This window comes from Curcuma longa, chromosome 1, assembly GCF_044706935.1.
Source record: "Curcuma longa cultivar G26 ecotype Majalengka, Jawa Barat chromosome 1, ITB_CL_G26_1.1, whole genome shotgun sequence".
Taxonomy (NCBI): domain Eukaryota; kingdom Viridiplantae; phylum Streptophyta; class Magnoliopsida; order Zingiberales; family Zingiberaceae; genus Curcuma; species Curcuma longa.
In genome coordinates, this window is record NC_133861.1 from 19,927,699 (window position 1) to 19,952,971 (window position 25,273).

At 39.1% G+C, this 25,273-nt stretch overlaps 5 protein-coding genes and 1 pseudogene across 9 annotated transcripts; 2 read left to right on the plus strand and 4 right to left on the minus strand.

Moving 5' to 3' along the window:
- Positions 1 to 6,596: 6,596 nt before the first annotated feature.
- On the plus strand, positions 6,597 to 8,120 carry LOC141839050 (RING-H2 finger protein ATL13-like; annotated as a pseudogene).
- Positions 8,121 to 8,674: 554 nt separating this feature from the next.
- LOC141839059 (pentatricopeptide repeat-containing protein At4g30700) lies at positions 8,675 to 14,536 on the minus strand. Of its 5 annotated transcripts, XM_074726720.1 has the most exons (4): positions 12,078 to 14,536; positions 11,023 to 11,235; positions 8,839 to 8,972; positions 8,716 to 8,750 (listed from the first exon to the last, which is right to left on the minus strand). In XM_074726720.1, the coding sequence occupies exon 1, from the start codon at positions 14,534 to 14,536 to the stop codon at positions 12,164 to 12,166; it is 2,373 nt and encodes a 790-aa protein (XP_074582821.1). In that variant the 3' UTR covers positions 8,716 to 8,750; positions 8,839 to 8,972; positions 11,023 to 11,235; positions 12,078 to 12,163. The 5 variants fall into 5 exon arrangements, with proteins under 5 accessions (XP_074582813.1, XP_074582821.1, XP_074582845.1 ...); XM_074726712.1 differs by having other exon boundaries at positions 8,675 to 8,972; XM_074726744.1 differs by lacking the exons at positions 8,716 to 8,750; positions 8,839 to 8,972 and adding an exon at positions 9,997 to 10,392.
- Positions 14,537 to 15,155: 619 nt separating this feature from the next.
- Positions 15,156 to 16,118, plus strand: LOC141847795 (uncharacterized). The gene is made up of 2 exons (XM_074735886.1): positions 15,156 to 15,328; positions 15,515 to 16,118. The coding sequence occupies exon 2, from the start codon at positions 15,529 to 15,531 to the stop codon at positions 15,934 to 15,936; it is 408 nt and encodes a 135-aa protein (XP_074591987.1). The 5' UTR covers positions 15,156 to 15,328; positions 15,515 to 15,528; the 3' UTR covers positions 15,937 to 16,118.
- Positions 16,119 to 18,512: 2,394 nt separating this feature from the next.
- On the minus strand, positions 18,513 to 18,887 carry LOC141825702 (flowering-promoting factor 1-like protein 3). The gene has a single exon (XM_074713090.1). It carries the CDS (start codon positions 18,885 to 18,887, stop codon positions 18,513 to 18,515), a length of 375 nt encoding a protein of 124 aa, XP_074569191.1.
- Positions 18,888 to 21,235: 2,348 nt separating this feature from the next.
- Positions 21,236 to 21,865, minus strand: LOC141813887 (uncharacterized). Its single transcript, XM_074701889.1, has one exon. It carries the CDS (start codon positions 21,846 to 21,848, stop codon positions 21,378 to 21,380), a length of 471 nt encoding a protein of 156 aa, XP_074557990.1. The 5' UTR covers positions 21,849 to 21,865; the 3' UTR covers positions 21,236 to 21,377.
- A 364-nt stretch (positions 21,866 to 22,229) lies between these two features.
- LOC141835517 (cytochrome c oxidase copper chaperone 2-like) lies at positions 22,230 to 23,634 on the minus strand. The gene is made up of 2 exons (XM_074722930.1): positions 23,452 to 23,634; positions 22,230 to 22,665 (listed from the first exon to the last, which is right to left on the minus strand). Exon 2 carries the CDS (start codon positions 22,644 to 22,646, stop codon positions 22,425 to 22,427), a length of 222 nt encoding a protein of 73 aa, XP_074579031.1. The 5' UTR covers positions 22,647 to 22,665; positions 23,452 to 23,634; the 3' UTR covers positions 22,230 to 22,424.
- Between the last annotated feature and the right edge of the window lie 1,639 nt (positions 23,635 to 25,273).

Sequence of the window (25,273 nt, forward strand, 5' to 3'; positions counted from 1 at the left end):
TATAAACATGATCTCAAGCCTTTCTCCAATTCAAACCTTTTTCATCGACGACGACGATAGAGAGAGGGAAGAAGTATGCTCTGCTCTTGGCCTGCCAGGACTCAGACTATGTCTTCAAGAAGCACAAGGCTACTTCAACTTATCTGTCGAAGCTAAATCCTAAGGCTCTGCTTCCTGATGCGAACACTGGATGCCATGCGTAAGAGAACGCTGAGAATCTGCTTGAGGCACCAGGTAATGGAGGAATTGGCTTATTGATGAGATGCTAGGCCATTTTTCTTGAAGGAATTGTGTCGAGCATTTGGCGGGCGGGCGGTGGGTGAAGGTTCGTGGAGGGTGGGACATTGGGATCAGGAAGGTGGACATGGCGGAGAGGTCGAGAAAGGTTGAGTTTTTGGAGAGATTGGAGGTGATTCCGTGCTCTGTTTCGATCATTCAATGCACGGACCGGCGGATATATTCACAAACACTCTAGATCAGAATGGCAAAAATAAAATAAAATAAAATAAAATAAAATAAAGGGCCTTTGTCTCGATTTTCTCTTGAAGGTTCATGCACAGTCAGTACGACAAACATCCAACTGGTTGAATCTTCGTTGTTCACGTGCAAACTATTTGATGAAGCATATATATAAATGAGAAGTCTTTGGTTGTGTAGATAAATGAGAAACAAAGTTTCAGCTCTTTGATTTTCCTCCACTTTCTTTCTCTCTGTTCATTTTTTTTCTAAAAAAAGAAATTCAGTTCGAGTCTTAGCATCAAGGGGAACACATTTGCCATTACACTCGCATCAACAGAAAAAAAAACTTGAATGAGATGAAACTCGACTGGTATTGCATCTGAGAAAATAGTCGTTTTTTATCTCTATTTTAATCGTCGTCGATCATGAACCAAGGGGGAAAAGAAACACTTGCTCAAATCACTACACCTCCAAATCCAGCAGTATGATCGAACAAGTGATCATACAAAAGATTTGTATAGTTTTTTACTGTTTCCAGGCAGCAAAGAAGAGCTTTGTCTTCTACCTGCAACTAAGAAGACTGTCTTAGGGTTTACACATTCCACACCTCTTGACCATTTGTTGTGATTTAACTGATCTACAGGTCGAGACTGAAAACTGCAGACAGAAATATTGGCCAAACAAAGAATGAAAATGAGATGGCCAAAAAGCAGCAAAAATAAATAAATAAATAAATAAGGCAAAATGCAAGAAACAAAAGCAAGAGACAAAAGTGAAGCACCAACATTCCAAATTTTCAAAAGGGAGGTAATAAATAGAACAGAGGGAACAAGCAAGTTGACTCCTTGTCTCATTTCCTTCTTCTCTACTTCTCCCCTTCTTCCATGTCACACCAATGTTAAATGTAGGAGATAAATTAAACTAGCTACAAGATCTTCCACAGAAATTTTACACTGGAAATCAAAGACCAAAACAATGAGAAGAGAAGAAGAAGAGTGATTGAGCCTATTAAGCCAATATCATACATTGCACACTCGCGCGCGCACACACACACAAATTTAAGGCACCTCAAGCTGTCAGCTGCTCTGCATCTTCTTCTTCTTCTTCTTCTTCTTCATCCGCAACTACTGCTTCCATCTTTTCTTTTTCTGTGGTGTGTGAGCTGTGAAGAAGGCGAAGGAGAAAAGAAGACTAGGATGGTATTGCTATTTGGTACTGAAGCAGAAGGGAAAAAAAAAGGAACGATAATCCAGACTGTGGGCAGTGGTGTATTTATTTCTTGCTGTGCTCTTTTACTCATCTACACCAACTCCTCTCTGTGTGTGTGTTGTTGTGCAGTGCAGGGTTTTACTGCCACTCAACTCCCCAAATGGGCAATGAAGGAGACAGTTCTTGAGGGCCAAGTGCTTGTGCACCCTCATAGCTGGGCGGAATTACCTGCAGGTCCTTGTTGGGGTTAGACAACTGTATCCCAAGGCAATGCGAATTCAACAAGTTGATTTGTGATGGAAAGCAACGTATCCTCCTCTCCCGGGTTTTACGTATCCAATACACCAATCTGCTGAATCAACCCTCCTTTTCTGCCGCCAAGGCCACCAGCGTACAACTCACAACACACACAAAAGAACAAACGCATGACAATAAAACAAAGCACTCTATATCTATATATCTATCTATTTTTCAAAATAAAATATTTTTCAAAGTGATACTTTTTTAAATTTAGCATCAAAAGAATATAAACCCTGATTATTAAAATTCATCACCCATGTGGCCAAAAGAAAAGAAGAGAAAAGAAAAAGATCTAGTGCTTAATTAACTTAACTCATGTGCATGGCTGAATAGAGATGTATTATTATTTTAATCAAAACTGTTAAATCAGAAATTTTAAAAAGTATTATGGTATATATATTTTTAAAATAGTGTAGAGTGATACAAGGGCATTGTTAAATTTATAAATCCTTTTAGAAAAAAATAAAATATAATGATTTTAGTCAAAATATACTTATCTAGCAATTTTAGTCAAAAATTACTATGTAGTTATACTACAATTTTGATTAAAAATGTTAATTAAATTGACATTGAGTTGAATTTTTCTCATCAAAAGAGAGCATTGAGATTTTTTTTAAAGCGACTAAACAACTTATGAAGTTTATTGATATATAATAAATTATTACGTGAAATTTTTATCTCTTAAATTTTTGGATATAAACAAAAATAAATATGTACTTAAAAAGGCTATTGGAGTTGACTCATTTTTTAAATGATTAAAATGACCAAGAAATCATTTTAATCTAATTTTCTCCTTAATTTTTAAATATAAATAGATATATGTCATCACATTTTAAAAAGTTATATATATACACACATGTAGTTATTTTTATCCAAAACTGATAAAAAGTATTTATCTAAATAAAAAATATCATATGATTTTTCTTTAATAACAGACCTTCAGATCAGCCATCTATATTTTAAAACCCAACTAAATAACTAAAAGATTAAAATTATAATATATATACCAAACTGATAATATAAAAATGAATCCTAATTAATCCTTTCCTTAATTAATTAATTCATGTGTTACAAAAAGGAAGATGGAATGAATTCGACAGGTAGGGTTTTGTTTCTATTACCACTGTTAGGGTTTAAGTAGCTACCCATGACTGATGACTAGGTACAGAAACAATTCAAATGCGATAGGAAGCAAACAGCTGACACATTTAAATTAAAAATAGTATTCCAGGCAAATTAAATTGCTGCGATGAATTGGAAAATGACTTGAGCTGCAGAGGCAGCAGGCTGCAGTGTCCCCCATGTGTCACAAACCAACAACAGCGACAGTATTATTATTATTATTATTATTATTATCATCTCTATCTCTAGCTATCTAATGGACCACCACCATTAATTATTGCTACTATTACTGTTACTAATCACCATTAATTTACTATACATGGTGCAAAATCAGTGCTTTGCACGTGTATTTCTTTTTTGTTTGGTAATGAAAAATTATAATTCATTTCACTATTAAGCCAATAGAAGAGATATTGAACCAGCAGTATTTTCTATTTCACTCATATTAATTCTTCTTGGTCAGTTTGTTCACGAGGGCCAAGCCCATGAAAAGCAAACTTGTGATAGCTAGGTCTTACTTTCTGTCTTTCTTTTAATTCTCTCACTGTAAAACCAAAATTTAAAATAAAAAACTAGTGAACTCATAATTATTCTATAAATATAGTTATCAATATCGTAATGTGTCTTGTTATCAAACTAAAAAAAAATGTATAAACAATCTGCAAAACAAACATTTTAACTATAAGCTCGTTTGTTGCTTCACGTGTCAACTAAAGTGTTTTAGATTTCAGGTAGCCTATTCTACATAGGAACGTGGTCCATCATAGTGTCCCTATAGCGTATCACTTGGAACGATTATTAGATTATAAGGTAAAGTTTGATTCTAATAATTAATCTCAAGAGGACATAAATAACTTACAAAACATAAATTAAGACTTCGACTACAAACAACTTACTCATTTAATTTAATCGTCGATAAGTTCATATTAGATATAATACTTGTGCATGCATGCATGCATGCCTTCTAAGTGTGTGCAGAAGTTTAGGAGTGGAGGAAGTTAAACGGAAGATGTAGTGGTTGAGAGGATGACACAAGGGAGTGAGTTGACGGACTCGGTGCATCCGAGAGACATGGAAGCTACGAAAGAGTACACCGGTGGAGCGAGAAGGACATGCGCGACGTTCCAAGAAATGAGAAGCCGGGAGGAAGACACTCGAGGGGCGAAAGGCTAGAGTCAGGTTCAGATGAGCCTAACTCTGGTGGGCCGGCCATAAATCACCCAAATGATGTTTCTAAAAAAAGTCAACTCTATTGACTCTGACCAAGTCAAATTTGACCTTGACCAAGTCAAATTTGACGCGGCTTCAATGTGCATGCGCTCTAGCTTTTAATTATCGGTCAAATTAAGGATAGAGATTATCCTTAATCAAGGATGATTCAAACGTTAATAAACGTTTATTTTATTTTTTAAAGGATAATATTTATCCTTTATCAAAGATCAACGATCAAGATCAAATTCTATCTACGATCAATGGTCAAGATTAGTTTGTGTATGTTATAAATAGACTTAGAAGCTAATGAGAAAAATAACACTGCAATTGTAATATTGTTTTTAGCTTCCGTCTTGTGCTACAAACGTTTGTAAAAGGCTTCTTAGCCTATAAGAAGTTTTTGATAATAAACTTCAACTCTCTTGGCTTACAATCACCTAGGTTGTAATCAAGTATATCTATTTGTATTCACCTCTTACTAGTTTTATTTCATTTAATTTATGTTGGATTTATTTTATTATTGAAATTAACATTTATCCTTGTTAAAGTTGTGCAAAAGTTGTGCAAGAGATCTAGTTTTATTTATAAAGGTAATTCATCCCCTCTTGCCAATCCTAATCAATCCAACAATTACATCAAAGGAATTAATTCACATTAATTATTCTGATATATATCGAGCAGTTTAAAATTAATTAAAGAGGTCAAAAAAACTAAACTCCACGCAAATCTCCTTCATTTAAGCTCCGTTCAAAGAGTAGTTGACATGCATGCGTTGTATATTGAAGGCCAACTGTTGCTATTTAATTACTAACATGTGCCTCATTCATGGCGAATAAATATCTGGTATATACGTAAATCATTACTGTCTCTTTGCAAGCTGTAAATTAGGTGTTCTAACATAAAGGCAAGTTGTCGGGTTTAATTAATGTCTCTTAATTCGCAAGAAAAACACTGAGACATCATCTAGGGAAGCACAATTGCAATACCTATTTGCCTAATTCTAATGACTAATATAATGATGCAACATTGGAACATATGAGAGAATGTGTAGTCCTTGTGGTGGTGCAACTTTGTATACAAGATCCAGGGAGCCATGATATCATTTCCATGAATTAATTACTATGAGAGAAAAGAAGAGCAATCTTATCAAGTTTGATGCATAATTTGAAATTAAGTAAACAGAACACAACAAGAGGAAACAATTAATTAAGCCAGCCATAAATGCATGCATAAACCTTGGATCTGAAGAGATCTGGAGTTAATTACATTCTTATTTTATTAAATAAGGCGGTGCTTACTCCCAAGATCATTCATTAATTAGTACAATATATATTAATAACAAACATTTAATATCCATATCTTGAAGCAAATATTTAAATTGAACACCCAGTGTAAAAAAAATATACAGATCTGAATTCCTAACTTAACCCCTTCTATTTTTTTTTTTAAAACATCTACCTGTAAAACAAAATAGAAAACCTCCTCTTTTCTAATTTTTCTTAAATATTTTTTCTATCAAGTCGTCCCTCAAGAACTACGTAAAAACTAATAAAAGAACATTTTGCTCACTAAGATGGTCAATACATTATATTCTCACACAATAATATCATAAAATATTAAGGAATTAACTGTCCACATTGATTTGTTTGTAGATAAAAATTAAATATTTTTTTTTAAAAAATAACTCAAATAATAATTTTAGAATATGTGACACCTTATTTCCAAGTGGGGCTCCCCTCTGATGGATTCGCTCACATAATCTGCAATGTTCCCATTCATGTAGCATGAGACACAAGGCACGGGAAATCCCGCCCCTTTAGAAGTCTAAACTAGCGCCTCACCTCCCCTTCTTCCGGCACAAATCATGAAATCCCCTCGTCTTCTGTGACAAACCATGCAGGTTGCAGACGTTGATCAGGACAGAAGCAACCATCTATCCCTATGCAAGACGAAACATTTGAAGAAAGTGCATGCAAAGTCAAATAGAAGCCGAAGGAGAAGCTTTAGTTTTTTTTTTTTTTTTTGGATTTGAACTAAATAAAAGACTCACCTCGGAAACTGAACTCAGCTCTTCCGACCCTCTGCAAATCGAAAGCGAGATCAAGCACGGGCTTCTCTAATCTCTCTGTTTCCTTTTTTCTAATCGTTATCGTGATCAGCTATCACCATTCATGTCCATGCCATGCGTACGCAAATTCATTTATACCTGTGACCCCATCACCTGACACCGCCATTCATTTCTCCACCACCACTTCCGCTCCGTTTTGACCTCAACAAACAGCTTCTTTCTTCTTCCTCCATTACTGTAAGCTTTGTTGGACATGGAGTTTTGGTGTTAAGAGAGAGCAAGCACCGGTGAACCATATCTACTTCTTCCTCTTGTATTCCTATCGTATCGATGGCGGAAAGGAGTCTCCTTTCTGCACCTCCTCCTCCTTCTTCTCTAGTAGAGTTTGGGAACAGGATCACCCCCAGTATCCTATTGATCATAGTAATCCTGGCCATCATCTTCTTCGTCTCCGGTCTCTTTCACCTGCTCATGAGGTACTTCCTCCGGCCCAGCAACAGGGACCCGGAGACAATGGGGCATGCCACGGCCTTCCAGGGGGAGCTGCAGCAGCTGTTCCATCTCCACGACGCGGGGGTCGACCAAGCCTTCATCGACGCCCTCCCCGTGTTCCAGTACAAGTCCATCGCCGGCGTCAAGGACCCCTTCGACTGCGCCGTCTGTCTTTGCGAGTTCGAGGGCGACGACAAGCTCCGGCTGCTCCCCAAGTGCAGCCACGCGTTCCACATCCAGTGCATTGACACCTGGCTCCTGTCCCACTCCACTTGTCCGCTGTGCAGGGCGAGCCTCCTTCACGATTTGTCGCCTAGCCACAGCGGAAGCTCCATGGCGGTCGTTCTTGAATCCGGCGGGGAGAACAGCTCCCGAGAGATCGGTTTTGGTTCCCAGAGAAGGGAATCCGAGTCAATTGATGATGAAATATCAGCGAAGGAGGAGGAGATCGATGTGGCTGTTAAACTTGGGAAATTTAGAAGCGTGGAGATCGGTGGAAGTGAGGCGCACGGCAGCAGCAGCGGGGAAGCAAACCAAAGGCGTTGCTTTTCCATGGGGGCGTACGAGTACGTTATGGAGGACAGGTCTGTTCTCAGGGTTTCCATCAAGCCGGTGAAGAACACGGCGAGCTTCAAGAAGCCCGGGCTACGAATCGCCAGGTCGGAGTGCGACGGCAACTCCAGAAGAGAAGGGTTCAATGAGTTCAATGCGGCGAGAAGCTCAAGAGGCGATGCACGGAATGCAGACAAGTTGTTTGATGGCTTGCCCAAAAAAGAGAGCTTCTCGGTGTCCAAGATTTGGCTGCGGCAAAGGACGGAGGACGTAGAAACAAGGCGGGCAGTGTCGTTTCAGATTGCCTGTCATTCAAAATGGAAAAACAGAAAAGAAGCCGAAGCAGAGCAGCAGCCCATTCGCCGCCACGGCTCAGCTCAATGGTTCTAAGTGGTGCAGTGAGAACGTGAGCGAACTGGAATTGGATTCAGATGTGGAGGAGGCTGCCGGCTTCGATGGAGCAGTGTCAAGGGTGGATGAAACACCTTCATTTGCGAGAAGAACTCTTCTCTGGATTACAGGGAGGCAGAACAAGATCGAAAATTGCGTTTGATATGATTCATATTTCGGTTCTTGGTCTGGTTCTTTGAATTGCTGCATCTAGAAAAAAAAAGGGTGTAAAGATGGTCATCAAATATAGATCAATTTGTTTATGGTTCTTTCATGCTCGGAGAATCATCACTTGCATTCTTTCATCTTAGTTAAATGTTTTGATTCGCACAAAAACCTGAGAAAAGATGAAAGGAGAGAGAAACAATCAATGCTATATTTATTTTGCTACCAAATCGTAACTGTTATAGTCTCATTTTTGTGAGTAGAATAAATATACCTGAATTTTCATGATCCCACCTATAGAAGCAATTATAGTACCACACCTAAAAGGAGGCAGACCAACCGTTTAACTCTTTTTGATAGTTAGTTTAAATTTAAATAAATACTCAGCGGCATTTCCTAACTTGTGAACTAATATAGTATTATCCTTGTGATCAGTTTGTTTCATTATTTGATTAATAACTATTGTGAAAGAGCATAAATTTATGGTATGAGCAGTCACTGTTATTTATTATCTTAATAGCTTACCTCGAGATCAGAACGCATTAAGCTATATCCTGACTTGATCATGATCAACTGCAAAAGGGAAGAATTGATTCACTGGCTTATATGCAACAAATAAATCCTCATAATTCATCCAAAATGATGACAAGAAGACAGTAAAAAATAATCTCAAAATATTAAGTTATGAACTAATCCTACTTATGCACGTTTGGCAATTGTCTAACATACTGAATGCAGAACAATCAAGCGATACAGTTCCAAAGTTTTCTTTTGCTGTATACTGCAGTGAGAATAGTATTGGAAATTATAGCTAGCAATAGTTAATAGAGTGGTTGAGTTACGCTGGAGTGGGCACAGTGTATTGGCACCTGCTCTGCTCTGTTTGCTTCCTCGTGGTGCGTCCTGTTTCTGGATCTCTTAGCTATATGCCACTCTGGAGCAGAAAGAAAGATTCATTTTTCTTCTAGGCAAACCATGCTTTTGTCACCGAAAATAAAGTGCCCTGAGAGAGAGTGAGAGAATCTATTAGCTAGCAAAGTAGCAAAACACATATACGAGAAACTTCCAAGAAACTTTCTAACGTGCTCTCGCATTTAGTTGATGAAGAAAAGAAGTTGCACCTCACCAGTAGGTTCGGTTGCTTTTAATTAGATGTGCTGCATGTGTTTGCAAGCAAGGAGAACAGAGTGCAATTGAAGTTTCAGTATAAAGTTAACAATAGAACAAATGGACACCAAGCTTTGCTCCTGGTAGGTTCCTTGGTGCCCTACTGTTAATTATATGGAGAACCTTTAATTTATTCTACCCAAAGAGCCTTGGGCATGCATCTAAAGGCTGCATTTATGATCTGCAAACGATTCATCAAAATATGTATTTGATCAGATTGAAGTAACTGTTAGTGAGAGATTCAGCAAACCTAAAGCGACTTATGATTTTACCTAGTCTCAAAAGCCTCCTAGAGGAAAGGGTCGCCTTCTTGTCAGTGTGAGACTAAATGCCCTTTGCAGACTTATCGGAGGGGCAACAAGCTTTTTGGACCCTAATTAGATCCCATTTAGTTGTGGAGTGAAAATATGATTAAAAAAAAAGCAAGGAATGAACTTTAGGCAGAAGTATTTTCTTTTTTTTTTCTTTTTCAGTGTCTTTACTTTGGATAGTCAAAAAAGTGAGAAGGAAAATGAAATAATAATCTTGGCAGTGCTATTGTTTGCATGGACCATAGAAGGATGTTATACCCAGAACTACAATTATACCTTTACATTCTCTGCAACCTAAAATAATTTGACCCTTGAACAAGAGGAATCAAGCCAACCGAATGAACAACATTAATCGGCTTGATGGGGCAAGTCATGCTGATCAGATTGACCAAGCCAAGGTAGACCAAGCTTATCAATTCAATGGGAGCATCCAATCAATTGAAAAGCATAATCTTGCTGATCAAAAAGGCTACATAGATGCTACATCAGAACATAATTAGCGAACCAAAATATGCACTTTAACTGCAACTTTAGGTGTAGAGAAGAAATTTCAAAGAGCATAGAGAATATTATCAGCATAATCAACTGAAAGGGATGTCAAAAATAATAATTGAGAAAGGCATTGCCTCCTAGTTAAATCAGCTTAAGAAACCACAAAAAAAAAAAATTGATGACTGGAGAAAAGTGGTGAAACAAAAGAAAATACGAATGTTGCATCATGAAATAAAATTATTTAGTTGACCGATTCTGTTATTACTAACGTCAAAACCTATGAATTTGTGACCATTAACTATATATAGTCACTCATAGCTGGGGAAAAAAATATCTGACCTCATGTGTATTTCAGTCCAATCCATTCACTGATGCTCCAATGATCCCACATGGTTGAAGAGTTGTAAAGATAAGTCCTCTGGTCTCAGCAAGTGAAGCTCTGAATCTGTGACCCTAATTGTTCGATTTAGGAGTTTGGAGACAGAATTTAGCTAACAACAGAAGTTATATTTGGTTAGGGTACTGATTAATTTTCTATTTAGGAATTTAGAAACATAATTTGGATAAAGTATATCTAGTATTAAATTAGATTACTGAGAGAGGAGGAGAGGAATAGGAAAAGCAACATAAATATATCAGAGAGATTCATGATCTATGAACAATTTTGTGACATTTCCACCTAACTAAACGAAGCCTTGGGCTCAGTGTTAACTAAGAACATTGGTTTTACTTGGTTAGATCACTGTTTACGTTCTTTGACATCATTTTCCCCCCTTCATCATTGAAAAAATAATTTGGCAAAATCACATACATACCCCTATAAATATACTGTCTCATGTATTTCCCACTTCAAATTTTGGTTTTGCAAATACCATTACAAAATTAAAATACCACTTGTATCAATCCATTGGATCGTAATTCATCACAAGAACAAGGATTATCACCTATCCTTTCAATATTATTTTCAATAAGACCAAGAAAAGCAAGTAATAAGTCCAATATACAACAACATTTTTAATCATCTAGCATTGCATCTATGCAAATCAAACAAGTAGCAAGAATACCATCAAACCCTAGCATTACCTCCCTATGGAAAGTCCAAAAGAAGGAAGCTTTATCCCCCTTCGCTAACGCCCCTTATGAGATCCACGGCGACTGGACCCCGATTGGAATGCGAGTCAAGGCCCACCAGAACATTAGGAGAGGCATCTCTATCATGGCTTCGTCGCGGCTCCGCCTTCTTCGTCGTCGCCGTCCACCGATTTCTATGTTGCAGAAATGATTCTGGCGTGCACTCTGGAGGAGTTGTGCTTGTAGTTAATTATTTGGGCTGTGCGATTTTTCGGCCCAATAAATGGCCTATTAAAGCCTAATTAAGCAAATGCCGTTCGCCAGCACTACATGAGAAATTATGAAGATAATGAATTGAAACTAATTATACTTGTGCAAATTAATGAGATGGTTGCAATTATATTGGACTAGAAGTGACCTAATGCCACCTCCATCATTTCATAATCTAATCCCTTTAGAAATAGAATTGATACTTTAACAATATTTAACACAAGTCTGGAAACTAAACTTTCTTTGTCTTTAAATTAACAGCAATATAAACTAGTTTATTGCACCTTTGAGATACATATGTTATGTATCGGATTTGTGGCAAGTATGTGTTATCGCATTTCACAATTCTCATAATTCAATGTATGTTGATTTTTTAAAGAAATGTTAATAATCGGATTTGTGATTATAGGGTTGTTAATAATTGATTAGTCGAATATAATTAACTCTAATTTGATAAAATGTGATTTTAATTGACTGATTGTCGTCAAACACTTTTGGTTCCAGAGATGTATGAGTATATATACGTGAAGACTTGATTTAAGAAGTTGCAAGCAATCATGTTATTGCTAAATTTATGTATCATTGTTCAGATATATATAAAGCATTACACAAAGGATGAGATCTGTGGATTTATTCTGGGAAGGATGATTTATGGGAATCAATTTTCGTTGTGGTCAAGAAACAGTCCCACGAATTAAGGATTGGGTTTATCGGATACATTCATATAACTGTAAGGGCGAAATGAAAATTTTATCAAGAAGAATAGCAATTGCTGAAATTTGAATTAGAATTCATACCATTCTCGGAAATCTGTAATGCATGTTAATTTCAGGAAATCTGGCTCATATACTTCACTAGCTATATCCTCTCTCGGTTCATGAAATCACCAATAATCCCCACAGGAGCAGACCCCATCCTTAACATGGTGAAACCGAGTGGCATCCCTGACAATGATCAACCTCTCGGTGATCTTGGAGACAAACTTGGTCCAGCTGTGACAATCCAAGCATACTCTTAGGTTCTTGAAGATCCTGATCTCGGTTCCTGGATCAGTGCTGATGATCGCAAAGGTGATTGCTAGCTTCTCGCTGTGAACTTTTACCATGTGCTCCTTCTCTTCCTCCTCAACATCGTACAGAGCTGCATCAGTGTCTGGTTGATACCCTTCCTCAGCCATCTTTGAAGTTATCTTCTCCAACTCTGAATAAATTGCAGCTGACTGTGGGTGAACATTGTCGTTAGCTGTGAAAGTGTGCATAACATCTCCCACTTCAATCGAAGTGCATCCGGGTGATTTCACCAGGTGCTTTTTTTTAGCATCTTGTCTCACCATGGCAGCCTCCAAGTAGTTTCTTTTTGAGGAATGTATGTTAGAAAGAAGAACATAATAACCAGGGTTCTCAGGTTCCAGTTCGAACAACTTGTCTGCAGCCATTCGAGCTAGCTTACTTTCCTTGTGAATCATGCAAGCGCCAAGCAAGGCACCCCAAACACCAGGGCCAGAAGCCTCAGGTGTTGTCTGGATAAACTCTAGAGCTTCATTGATTCTCCCCGCTCGACCTAGAAGGTCTACCATGCAAGCATAGTGCTCTGGCCTAGGCTTGATTCCATAATCACAGAGCATGGACTTGAAAATATTCTGACCTTTTTCAACCAACCCTCCATGGCTGCAAGCATACAAAACAGAGAGGAATGTAACACCAGTAGGCACAATGCTAGCACTCAGCATTGCCTCAAAAAGCTTCAATGCTTCAGTGCCTTTTCCATGGAGACCATAAGCTGATATCATAGCATTCCAAGAAACCACATTCTTCTCCTCCATTTCATCGAATATCTTTCTAGCTTCTGAGATGCTTCCACACTTAGCATACATGTCGATCAGAGCTGTCAATACAAAGACATTGAGCTCAATCTGTTCCTCTATGATTATGTCATGTACCCATTTTCCCAAGGTGAGAGATCCAAGCTGAGCGCACGCCGAGAGAATGCTAGTGACTGTAATTTGATTAGGCTTAACATTAGAGACTTGCATTTCCTTGAACAATGATATTGCCATTTCTGTCATACCATTCTGTGTGTATCCTGATATCATGGCATTCCAAGATGCAATGCTCTTCTTAGGCATTGCATCAAACATTCTTCTTGCAGACTCCATATCATCAACTCGACAGTAGATGGTGGTGAAAGAAGTGGATACAGCAGAATTCAAAACAACACCAGCTTTAATACTGAAACCATGAATGCATGTTATGAGCAATTCATAACCAAAAGGATTAAAAACTGGAATCAAACCGACCATAGTGCTTGAATTTGGTGTCTCAACACCTAAAGCCAACAACTTCTTGAACAAGCAGACAGATGAGGTGACCAAACCGTTTATGGAGTAGCCTGAGATCATTGCATTGTGTGCAATTATATCCGGGAATTCAATCTCTCTGAACAACAATTCAGCCGCAGAGATATTACCACACTTCGAGTACATGGAAATCAAGCCGGTGACAATGTGGGTAAGAGATGCAAATCCTAATTTGATGGCCAAGCAATGCACCAGCGACCCCAAGATCAAATCTTGGAGCTCCGCTGCAGCTGGGAGAATGACAGCTAAAGTGGTCGAACTGAATTTGGCAGTGTTGGAGATCATCATCCTCTGGAAAACGCTCGCTGCACTTGGAAAGGAGCAATTGTTCACCAACCCGGAGATGAGGGTGTTCCAGAGAACGGTGTCCGGTTCAGGAATTGCGTCGAACACCTTCTCCGCGATGGATACTTGGGACGAGTTGAGATAGAGATCGGCGAGGGCAGAACCGACGTAGGGGTCATTGGCGAAGCCATCAACGACGATTCGAGCGTGTAGCGCCGCGATCGATTCAGGGCGGGCGGCTGCTGCAGAGGCAACAGTGGCGTAGGTGAAGGAGTTGGGGCGGAGGTGAGGGTAGCGGCAGGGAAGAGAGGAGAGTAGCGGTAAAGCCAAGGAGTGAGGGAGAGTGCGGAGGAGTACATTGAGGAGGAAGATATCGGGGTCTTCGACCGAGGAGAAGAGGCGGAGGGCGTGGGGGGCAGCCGCTGAGCCGCCGAGATCGGAGACGCGGCGGAGGAGGGCGGTGACGGTGATGAGATCGGGGTGGTGAGAGGAGACGATGGAGTGGGCGAGTATCTGGTCGAGGTGGCGGAGAGTGGCGGCGGCGGAGATGATGCCAAGGTAGCGGTGGCGGCCGAGGGAGGCGGAGCCAGGCCAGAGCATGGAGCCATCAACCATGCGACGCGAGGAGTGCACTAGTGCTTAAATGGTCTTTCTTTCTTTCCTTATTATTAGAAACAAGTAAATATCGTTTAAAATATATAAATATAATTTACCAAAATGCATACATACAATAGCTCTATATTTATCAAAATAAAATATTATTAGTCCGCTCAAATTCCTCTATATATACCGACGTGAAAGAAGCTGAAATGTTATCCTGAGACATAGCTGAGTTGGTTAGATGTAGCAAATTTGTAGAAAAGGACAAGGATTCGAATCTTTGTGAAGTCAGACATACCCTCCTGCGTCATGACTAATTACAGTTTCTCGATTTACCTTTTCACAAATGGTTGTGGGGTTGTCAATATCGATCGTGTAAAACTGTTGAAATGATAAACTTTATTTTTTTATTAAAATAATTTTAAATATCTCATCCGGAGGAGATGGGTTTGGTCGTTGATGCAGCAGCTATTTGGCGTGCCATCAGAATTCAGATGAACTGTTTCTCATCCAATCACACCTAGTCATGTCCGGCCATACACTTATCCACCAAAAAGTGGCGAACATTTCAAAGTAAACTCGCTTCGAGTCAGCAGTCAACCGAGTGCTATCAGACGTTCAAAATTCCACATCTCCACTTGTTATCAACCAACGAAACTGCAGTGTGGTTTACGTTTTTATTACTCCATCTTCTTCCTCTCCATTCTTGCTTCCTCACCCGCTAGTTAGCTCTAATTCTCCCTCTTTGGTCATCGATCCACCTCTTCCATCTGTGTATTCTTCCACCGATTTCAGATTAATCTTCTGGTAATTTCCCCGGCCCTCTTGAAGCTTCCATCCATCTTGTTCGATCTTTTTCGTTTCTGTATCAGTTCCAAAATTAATATTGTTTGGGGCTTTGCATCTGTTGTTTCCTCTTCCTCGTCCTCCCTGCACACTAGCTTTGAAGCAGATCTCTCTAATTTTATCTTTCGGTCATTAATTGTCTTTCAGGATCTAGTTTATACATGGGCTGCTCCAGTTCGTGCCAGCTGGACGGGCCGCCGCCGGGCTGCGTGCGGGTGGTCCACGCCACGGGCCACGTGGTGGACTTGCCGGCGCCGGTGACGGCGGGTGAGCTCACCGGGCGTCCCCCCAAGCACGTGCTCGTCCCCGCCGCCCGCCTCGCCGCGTTCGGCTCGGAGCGCCTCCGCCTCGGAGACCGCCTGACGGCTGGCGGCGTCTACTTCCTCATCCCCCACGAGCTCCTCCGCGCCGAGTCGTCTGTCGTCGACCTCGCCACCCACATGGGCCGCCTCCTCGCCACTGCCAAGCGGGCCGGACCAGTCGTGGTGCCAGCCGTGGCCCAGAAGGTACGGCCCCGGGCCCGGGCGTGGAAGCCGGAGCTGGATGCGATCGAGGAGACGAGCTACTGAGAACGGTCGGTGGAGATTGGAGGCCCAGAGAGAATGGAAACATTTCAGGTTGCTTTGCCTTTGCCGATTGTGCTGCGAAAAAGATCAAAAGAGGGTTACATATTTCAGCTGATCGTTGAAAATTTTATTGTTGATGACATTGATGACTCGTCGATTCAAACAAATAAATGATCCTTTTTAAATTTGTTCAATCTTTTTCCTAATTCCCACCTAAAAATGAATCTGTTGCTTCGGCAAACTGAAGCCTATCTTGGTGTAGCTTTTCATATGGAATAGATCACCTGCGCCGGCGATCGCTAGAGCAATTGAGGTTGTCGCCGTTGCTGCTCTGAACCATTGTGAAAACTACTGCGGAGAGCTACGCTCCTCCACCAGTAGCAGCACCGGCAGAAGCACTCTGCTTCACTAATTAGCAGGAGAAGTCGATGAGGGAGGAGGATCAAACGAGAGCTAACAACTGAAGCACTCTCCTTCAATTAATCGACGACGACTAATACAACAATGAGAGCGGAAGATTCATGGTGTTGTTACTGCTTCTGCTGCGCGCTGCTCTGTTTTTGTGATTTCTTGATCCGCTAGAAAACGTACCGCAACACAATTAGTTATATTGTCAGGGATCAGGTTTTCGTCTTTGATAGCTTCCTGCAACAATCTCTTTGCTGCTTGGCTCAGACCCTCCATGGATTTCCGAGTAAAAAAAGGAGATTTAGAAGTATAGCAAATCCAAGAAATGCACTTAAGCTCGCAAGTAAAGAAGCAACACAAAATGAAAATATAATGCCAATAATTTAGTCCATGCAGACAAAATCTATGTCATCTTCTTTGTATAGATCTAACCTTTGCTAATCCCTGCAGTTTTAACTTGAAATCTCTCAATGCCATAAATTAAGATAGGGGAAATGGCAGTAATTATAATATAAAAGAGAGCCACGCCAACCGATGAATTATAATGGTTGCACACTGAGCAAACAAGAAGCTTTGGAACTGATTCAATCAAATAAGGAATAGCGACAGCTAACATATTTAGGCCTCCTTATATGGCCTCTATCTGCATAAAATGTTCTTTAGGATCTACCGTACTTATTCATGCATGGTCATTATTATAGTAAGAAAAAGGAAATTAGCATGCGTATCCCCTGTAGAAATTGACAAACAAATCATCATTCTACTAGTATATTTTTTCAATGAGTGAATCATTATTACTGGTTGCAATTGTAAATAGACTTCCTATCGCACAAAGATGAGATCGCAATTGGAGACGAGGAGCAAAGATGAGATGATTGCAAGAGAGAGGAGGGTTGATGATCGAAGAGGACCAAGAGGGCGATCGATGAGTTCCACTGCAAGACCAACTACGTACGGTTTCAGACGAGTGTAAAGATCGATCAACGAGGAGATGCCCTCATACAACAAAAGACGAAGAAGAAGGCGTTCTTTCGCCGACGGCTTGCACGTGAGAGTTGTCGAATAAGATGACCGACGACGTTGTGCAGGTTAGCGCGTCGTTCCTTGACGCTTATACAGAGAGGAGGAATGTCGTGCGATGATTAACTACGAGCGATAGATTAACGAGGAGTTTTTTTAAATTAATAATAAATTAATATAAATAATTTATTATGGACGCTTAATGCTAACGTTTAACTAAATATCGCCATATGGTTCCGTCGCCATAACGTTTAACGAGGAATGTCGGAACGTATAATTCCGTCGCTAATAATTAGAGACGGAATTAAATATCCGTCGCTAATGTTAGAGACGGAATTATTATTCCGTCGCTAATAATTAGAGACGGAATTAAATTTCCGTCGCTAATTAGCGACGGAAATTTGTATTCCGTCGTTAAAGTGACGTCAGCGACCGAATTTTACGCGACGACTGATTTCCGTCGTTGTTCGGTCGTTAACCAATATTAGCGACGGAATAGCGACGGAATTGGTCCGTCGCTATTTCCGTTCATTTTTGTAGTGCATGACGTGAAAAAAAATAACAAGCCTAACAAAGAATCACTAAAAAAACATCTAGTCAATTTATTTTTTTATAAGAGTATCTATATATAACGATCGATGTTGGTATTGATCGGTTTATTTATGAATATCTTAAACGTAACAAAAACTAACAACTTCATGAATATATATCAACCCAAAAACTGAATATACATTTACGTGTTTAGTTCAAATGGATTATATATATATATCACACCTACACCATTACTTTACGATCATTTTAAGTAAACGTAATTAGCTAACTTAAATTTGAGATAGCAAATTGTTCGGAAAAACTTCAAATTATATTACATTTTCCGAAAAGATATGAAAAGATCCAAAACGCTTAATTATGATCAAGTAATTAAATTCTCGGACGCCCATGTAAACCATCCACTTCCATGAATTATAATTATAATTATTTTAAACATGAAGAAAAATTAATAACACAAACCAAAACTATTAATCAATGAGATTAAAAACTATATCCACTTTTTAATATCGACTAATTCTCATCTTGTGTGAAGCAAAAACCAACTTCCCTATATTATATAAAAAAGATTTTTCATTAAAAAATACATATATTGATAATGCTCATGCGTTGCGCACCTCGAACACGTTCCTGCACTTGACCACAACGTCGTACATGTGCACCGAAGTGAAGCGGCCAAAATCCCCCGGCACCGAAATCAAGTGCACAGTCGCCGGCTTGTGGAACTGCACTAACTCCGGCGAGGTGGAGTACCTCTCCCACCCCTGCTCCGCTAACCGGCGCTCCAGTATCTCCATCGATGACACCACCTCCCCGCTCGCCAAGTGAACCAACACCTTTCTCCGGAGACTCCCCTCCCCTCCTGCTCCTCCTCCTCCTCCTCCGAGGCCTCCGCCACCCCCACTGCTACCGCTGCTGCCTCCGCCGGGGATTTCCAGGCTCATCACGCCCTTCTTGAATACCCAAACTCCGGACATAGTGCCTCCACTCACTAATTAATTAAATAGACCAAATGATCGATCAGCATTCATTAGTTAATTAATTAATGCATCTATATATATATATAATATAAATAATATTTATGGTGGAGGCTATTTTCCTTTTTTGAATTTTCGCATGTGTCCTTTTGAATTTTCACACGTGACTCAAATCTTATTTTGGATGTTTTTTTTTTTAAATTAACAAAGCTAAAAAACATGTGCGCAAATAGATATGATATATACTTTATTTATTAAATTTATTTATTTTATTAATTACTTTTTCTAAAAGTATATATATATATATATATATATAATTAATTAATTAAATGGACGAATGAACATTAATTAATTAATCTATCTATCTATTTTGATTTTATGCGCATATCTCAAATCTTATTTTAGGTGATTTTTTTCCCTTCATATTAACGATGTGCGCAAATAGATATGACATGTAATTTATCGAGTTCAAATTTATTTTTTTATTAATTTATTTTTCCAAAACTACATACGACTAGAGTTGTAAATAAATTTGATGTTGACTTAATAATAGGTTGCTTATATTTATTTAATATATAAGATCAATTAAATAAATAAATTTAAAGAACTTATTAAATTAAATAAATAAACTCTACATATTTAATTTGTTAATATTCATAAATAATAGTTATGAGTAATATTGATGAGTTATGTTCATTAATTAAAATTATTATCAACCTGCTAAATAAATATAAAAAATTTAAAATCAATAAATAAAATTTTGTTATCAAACTTAATTAATAATCAACCAAATAAATTTAAAATATAAAACTTTTAAATAATCAAATAAATTTGAATTGAGAATTCGATAACATTTAAACAAATCAAACTCCCAAACTTAAATAATGCTCAAAGTCATAAAAAAAATCAAATTAAGTTTGAATAATTATTTGAATGGTTTGATTCATATTAAGCTCGACTTTATCTGACTCGATTATCTTATCAAATAAACATGTATGCCACCTAGCTTGACTTGCTTAATTTGTTTACAATTCTACATATGAAATCTTTCTCTATATGTGTGTGTGTATATATACACACACACGGACAGATCAACAAAAAAACAAAAAACACTCATTTTAGCCTAGTTCCATGGTCGGCTCGCTAAATAATTAAATGGATTAAAGAATCTCTCACTAATTAATAAAAATAAAGCTACTTGTCACAACAGATTTCGGTCACAAATTTTGTGACGGGAATCTGGACCGTTCGATTTTAAAGTTTAGATTAAATCCAGGTCGTAGATTGAATAGATGATTGCGATGACCTGGATTTAATCTTCTATTTTAAAATCGAACGGTCCAGATTCCGTCACAAATTTGTGACGGAAATCTATTGTTACAAGGATCATCTCTCAGAGATGAAAGGATGATCATTCATTAGTTAACAGTTGGGATCCTTGTCGCAACATATTTCCTGTCACAAATTTGTGACGGGAATCTGGACCGTTCAATTTTAAAATAGAAGATTAAATCCAGGTCATCGCAAAAAACATCCATTCAATCTACGACCTGGATTTAATTTTAACTTTAAAATTAAACGGTACAGATTTCCGTCATAAAATTTGTGACAGGAATCTGTTGTGACAAGAAACTTTTTTGATTAGTTAATTAAATGATACTTCAAATCTTATTTTGGATGTTTTTTTTGCGCAAATAGATACGACATGCAATTTATTAAGTTCAAATTTATTTATTTATTTTTATTTTTTCAAAAGTAAACAAAATCTATCTATCTATATATATTCTGACAGACCAACAAAAACCACTCAAGTAGTTCAATAGTCCCTTTTCAATAGTCCTTTTGAATTTTCGCATGTATCTCAAATCTTATTTTTGGATATTTTTTTTTCAGATTAGCAATGTTGCAAATAAATATGATATGTAATTCATTAAGTTCAAATTTAATTTTTATATAAATAATAGTTTTAGCGAATTTACACGTGTCTCAAACCTTATTTTGGAATTAACAATGTGCACAAAATTACACATGAAATCTATTACCTTTTTGTTTGATATAGTAACAGACCAACAAAAAGCTCTCAGCTTAGCTTGGTTCCGTAGTCCACATGAATAGGTCAGCTTGCCTGGCCGAATCACTCCACATAGATCACAATTCATTCTCATCAACACATGAGATCGATAAAAGAATGTTCTCCGTCGCCATTTGTTTTGAGCTTCTCTGAGGAATCAACACGAAAAGGAAGTAGTGATGCGTGTTCATCAATGGGTGCTCACTCCCAGGGCCTATAAAAGACAAGAAGACCAAGAGGAAGGGCACTAATGCCTCTACTGACAATTTAACACTAGTTTGTGATCAAGAATTCAAATTTATCATTCGATGAGATGGGAAATTCTGATCTAATTATAAAGGAAGGAAATCTTGTCACCTAAGTAGTAGCACAATATCCAAAAGTAGAAATAAACAAGAGAGTAACATTGCAGTGAGTAACTAAGAAGGGGGAGGGGAGGAGCCTCCAGAGGCGGAGCGAACCGAGTCCCAGATGCTACGAAGGCCGCTGAGTACATGGGGGACGGAAGAGGCGAACGCACTGGCGACGACCCCAATGGCCAAGGATTCAGGAAATCCAGGCTTGGCGTCGAGCTTCATTTCGAGGACGGCGAGGCGGGTGTTGACGCTGTCGAGCTTGCGGGGGTAATCGGTCGCCAATCGGTTCTTCTTCGCCGCGTACTTGTAGAGGAGTTCCTGGAGCTCGCCGACAGCCCGGAGGGAGGCCTCGCGGGGGCTGAGGCCCTGCGACTCGTAGTGGGCCAGCACTTCCGCGGGGCCCGGGGGTGCGCGGCGCTTCTTCTTGGAGGATTCGTCGGCGGTAGCGGAGGAATCGACTGCGGCGGAAGGAAGCGGAGGGACTGGGTTTGAGGGGAAGGCGGCGTTGGAGAAGGATGGTTGTTGCAGCGCCATTGGAGGCGAAAAATGGATAGAATGGCAGCGGCGATAGGGTTGACGAGGGTTCGTAATCGTTTATAAAAATGGATGGTGGGCTGGATCCGAATAAATGGGCCGAGTAAACAAATGCGGAGGCCCAAACATTTCACTGTGAGTATTTTTGCGACAAATTCAGAGCATTTTGGAGGTGGGAACGAAGCAGATCCTTAGATGAATTGATAACAACTTAAAAAATGATAAATCTCAATCAGTCTCATGGACTCAATCCCTGAGGTGGCAAATCTCACAATTAACAGTAATGAATTACGAAGGATGATAGACTAATTTATTGAATGTAAGATACTGGTAATTCATTGCCATTTTGCATTCTGCAGGAAGCTAATATATATAAACTCATTAACGCCCAACAAACAGTAATTTATTTCAAATGTATATATGTCTCAGACTGCCATCTGAGAAAGTTTATACCATTTTATCCAGCCTTTGTTTTGGTAAACAAATCATCAAAGAAAAGTCTGTCATCAAAGCAATGTATCTATGCAGCCAAGTATGGGAGAAAAACATGTAAACTTGAAGATTGATCAACAAGTATCAAACTTTGAAGCCCTCAGCACGGAGACATCGCAAATGCGCTTCAATCCATTTGGCACAGGCACCCTCTCCATGCTCCACGATACACTCATCCCGAATGCGCTTAGTTTCGGGGCAGGCACAGCAGATCTTCTTCTTTGGCTTCGACTTGTCAGGCGACTGTGTGGAAGCAGGGCCTTGGCTTGATAGTGCACAGGCTTGTACTTCATTTTGGGCGCTCATTTTGACCGTAGAACAGTTTCTGAAAGTGCAACCAGGAAGTTGGAAAGATTAGATCTTCTAAACTTTTTCCATGTTCAAATGTTATTATATAGAAAATGAAATTGTAAAGTTGAGAAGGAAAAAAATATAAATTGTTGAATGTGTTTGATACCACACACTTTTAATAGATTCAAACGAGACAAAATTTTCACAAACCAAACAGAAAATTAAGTGATTGCCCAACGAGAAGTAGACAGCTAGAGGTGGTAATAGATAGACTAGCTGTGAATTTCTATCAAGCATGCTCATACCTGTTTGGTAACTCCAAATTTGAACCCATCCAAATTAACATATTTTCATACCTCCAATATCAAAAACAATGATCAATTTGAACCTCTAAAAATAACTAATTCAATATTTTCAAAACTAAAATGTGTAGAGTCTAAAAATCAATCTGCTCAATAAAATCATATTATCCATCAAATTGAAGTTAAACATACAAGATATATATCTATGATCAGACTCAAACTAAAATATGCAAATCCAAGCTCATCTCATACACATGATATCAACCATTTTACCCAAATCCCTCCCATACCATAGGTATTCAAGCTTGATTAATAACTCGCGTAGCTACTTAAAAAAAGCCCACCTTGTTGTCACCCACATGAATCATTGATTTTTCTTTTATGAATCGCCTCTCTATGCCCATGAAAAAAGTAACAGAAATACAACAAGACTAGCGATTTCTATTTGAAAATGAGAAAGCAGAAAAAAAAATATGACCAAAGGCGAAGCATTTCCTATGCAAGGACGGAAACCAAACCTGAAAGAGAACGGAAAGGCGAGGAAATAGGGCTCCCGTCACCTCGTCTGTGGTCAAAGAGGAGAGGGCCGCCTCCTCTTTTGGTAAAAGGGAAGAGCTTCGATCTGCAAGAAGATCGATTATGCAAGAACCAAGAGGGAATCGCGCGAGGAGGCAAGGATTAGAATCCGCTTGCTGAAATCGTTCGTCTGAAATACTGTTAAGTTTCTTCACTGTGTTGAACAAACTAGATGGTTCTCTGCAACTTCTTAAAGCAGGTTTTCATGTCTTTCAGATCAAATTTTCACTGATGTGGTTGGAAGCCCATACTATGTTTCTCTCGAAGTTCTCTGTAAGCCCATACTTGAATTTTTATGTCTGTCTATGCATGCTTTTGGTTTTGGGTAGTAAAACAACTTCTTCTAAAGATTTCTTTTTTTGTATTGAGCTTCTGTGGATCATGTGGTGCACAAAGCAACACATCAGTTTGAACCTTTATAACTATTGTGTTGGTGCGGGAAGCATCCGACGATCGAACCTAAGTTTTGATTATGGCAAAGAGATTCAAAGTTAAGTCTATTTGTGATCTAACGGTGTGAATGAGTTTGCAGGAAAGTCCTAAGTGTACTTAGGCAAAAGTCCTAGCTGCGGTTAGGCAAAGGGAAAACCCTAGGGGGTGGTAACCCTAGGTCATAGGGGGTGGTAACCCTATGCAGAAAGTCTTGGTGGGTCGAGTGCTTCAGGCAAAAGTCCTAGGGGGTGGTAACCCTAGGTGAAAAGTCCTGGTGTCGTGAACTAGGTGGAAGACTGGACTAGCCGAGAAGCGGAAGTCCAGCAGAAAGTCCGGGAGCATCGAGCGCCGAGCAAAAGTCCAGTCAATCTGGAGGATCGTACTGGCATCAGGTAATATCTCATGAGGGGAGTAGGTGAGGACGCGTTCCCCGGAAGAGGGAACAGTAGGCGTCGGTTCGACCTAGAGTTTCCGGTTGGAAATTCGAAGTCAGAACCGGACAGTTCGAAGACTGTCAAATCTATTTTCCTTATATATCATTTATTATGTTCTAACTCTGTGTTGCAGGATACTAATATGTTTGTGCAGGGTTGGAATCGGCCAGGATTGGTCGACCGAACCAAGAAGAAGCGTCAACTGATCAAGCCGTATTGATCAGGTCAGAATCGACCAAACCTGGAATAGGAGCCGATCAAATAAAGTGGAGATTAACTTATTGGTCAATTTGGCATGAGGTTTGGTCAACTTATTTGTTTCGGTCAAATTAGATCCCATGGATTATTGTTGCATGAAATTAAAAGGAGAGCCTTTGGATGCAACGTGAAGATAAGGAAAAGGAAATTAGATCTCAAGGATGTGGATTATTGTTGCATGCAATTAAAATTTGGTGTGCAATGTGAAGATAAGGAAAAGGAAGTTAAATCCCTATTTTCTAGGATCTGGATTAGTGTTGCATGCAATATAAAAGGGCTTGGTGTGCAACGTGAAGGGGAAGAAAAAGCAAGAGGAAAAAGCCTTCTTTCGGGAACAGTAAATAGAATTGAATTCAAGTGCTTCCTTGCTTCAACGTGATTGTCCTTGCTTCTTCAACGTGCTGTATCAAAGACCAACCAAGGTTTTCCTTTATTAATTGTTGATATAACTCTTGTATTAAGATTTTTCGATATTATAGTTATTGCCCATCGAAAGCGATCAACGATCGCGGGCCTTGGAGTAGGAGTCGCTCAAGGCTCCGAACCAAGTAAATCTTGGTGTTTTTGTGTCTTCTTTTACTCTTATTTTTATTCCACTGTGTTTGTTACTCGTACGATTCCGATACGAACGAAATAGCCG

Bases quoted from the DNA above. Each gene is read 5' to 3' on its own strand.
- LOC141847795 (XM_074735886.1), top strand. From the start codon at position 15,529: ATGGGCTGCTCCAGTTCGTGCCAGCTGGACGGGCCGCCGCCGGGCTGC.
- LOC141839059 (XM_074726712.1), bottom strand. From the start codon at position 14,536: ATGGTTGATGGCTCCATGCTCTGGCCTGGCTCCGCCTCCCTCGGCCGC.
- LOC141825702 (XM_074713090.1), bottom strand. From the start codon at position 18,887: ATGTCCGGAGTTTGGGTATTCAAGAAGGGCGTGATGAGCCTGGAAATC.
- LOC141813887 (XM_074701889.1), bottom strand. From the start codon at position 21,848: ATGGCGCTGCAACAACCATCCTTCTCCAACGCCGCCTTCCCCTCAAAC.
- LOC141835517 (XM_074722930.1), bottom strand. From the start codon at position 22,646: ATGAGCGCCCAAAATGAAGTACAAGCCTGTGCACTATCAAGCCAAGGC.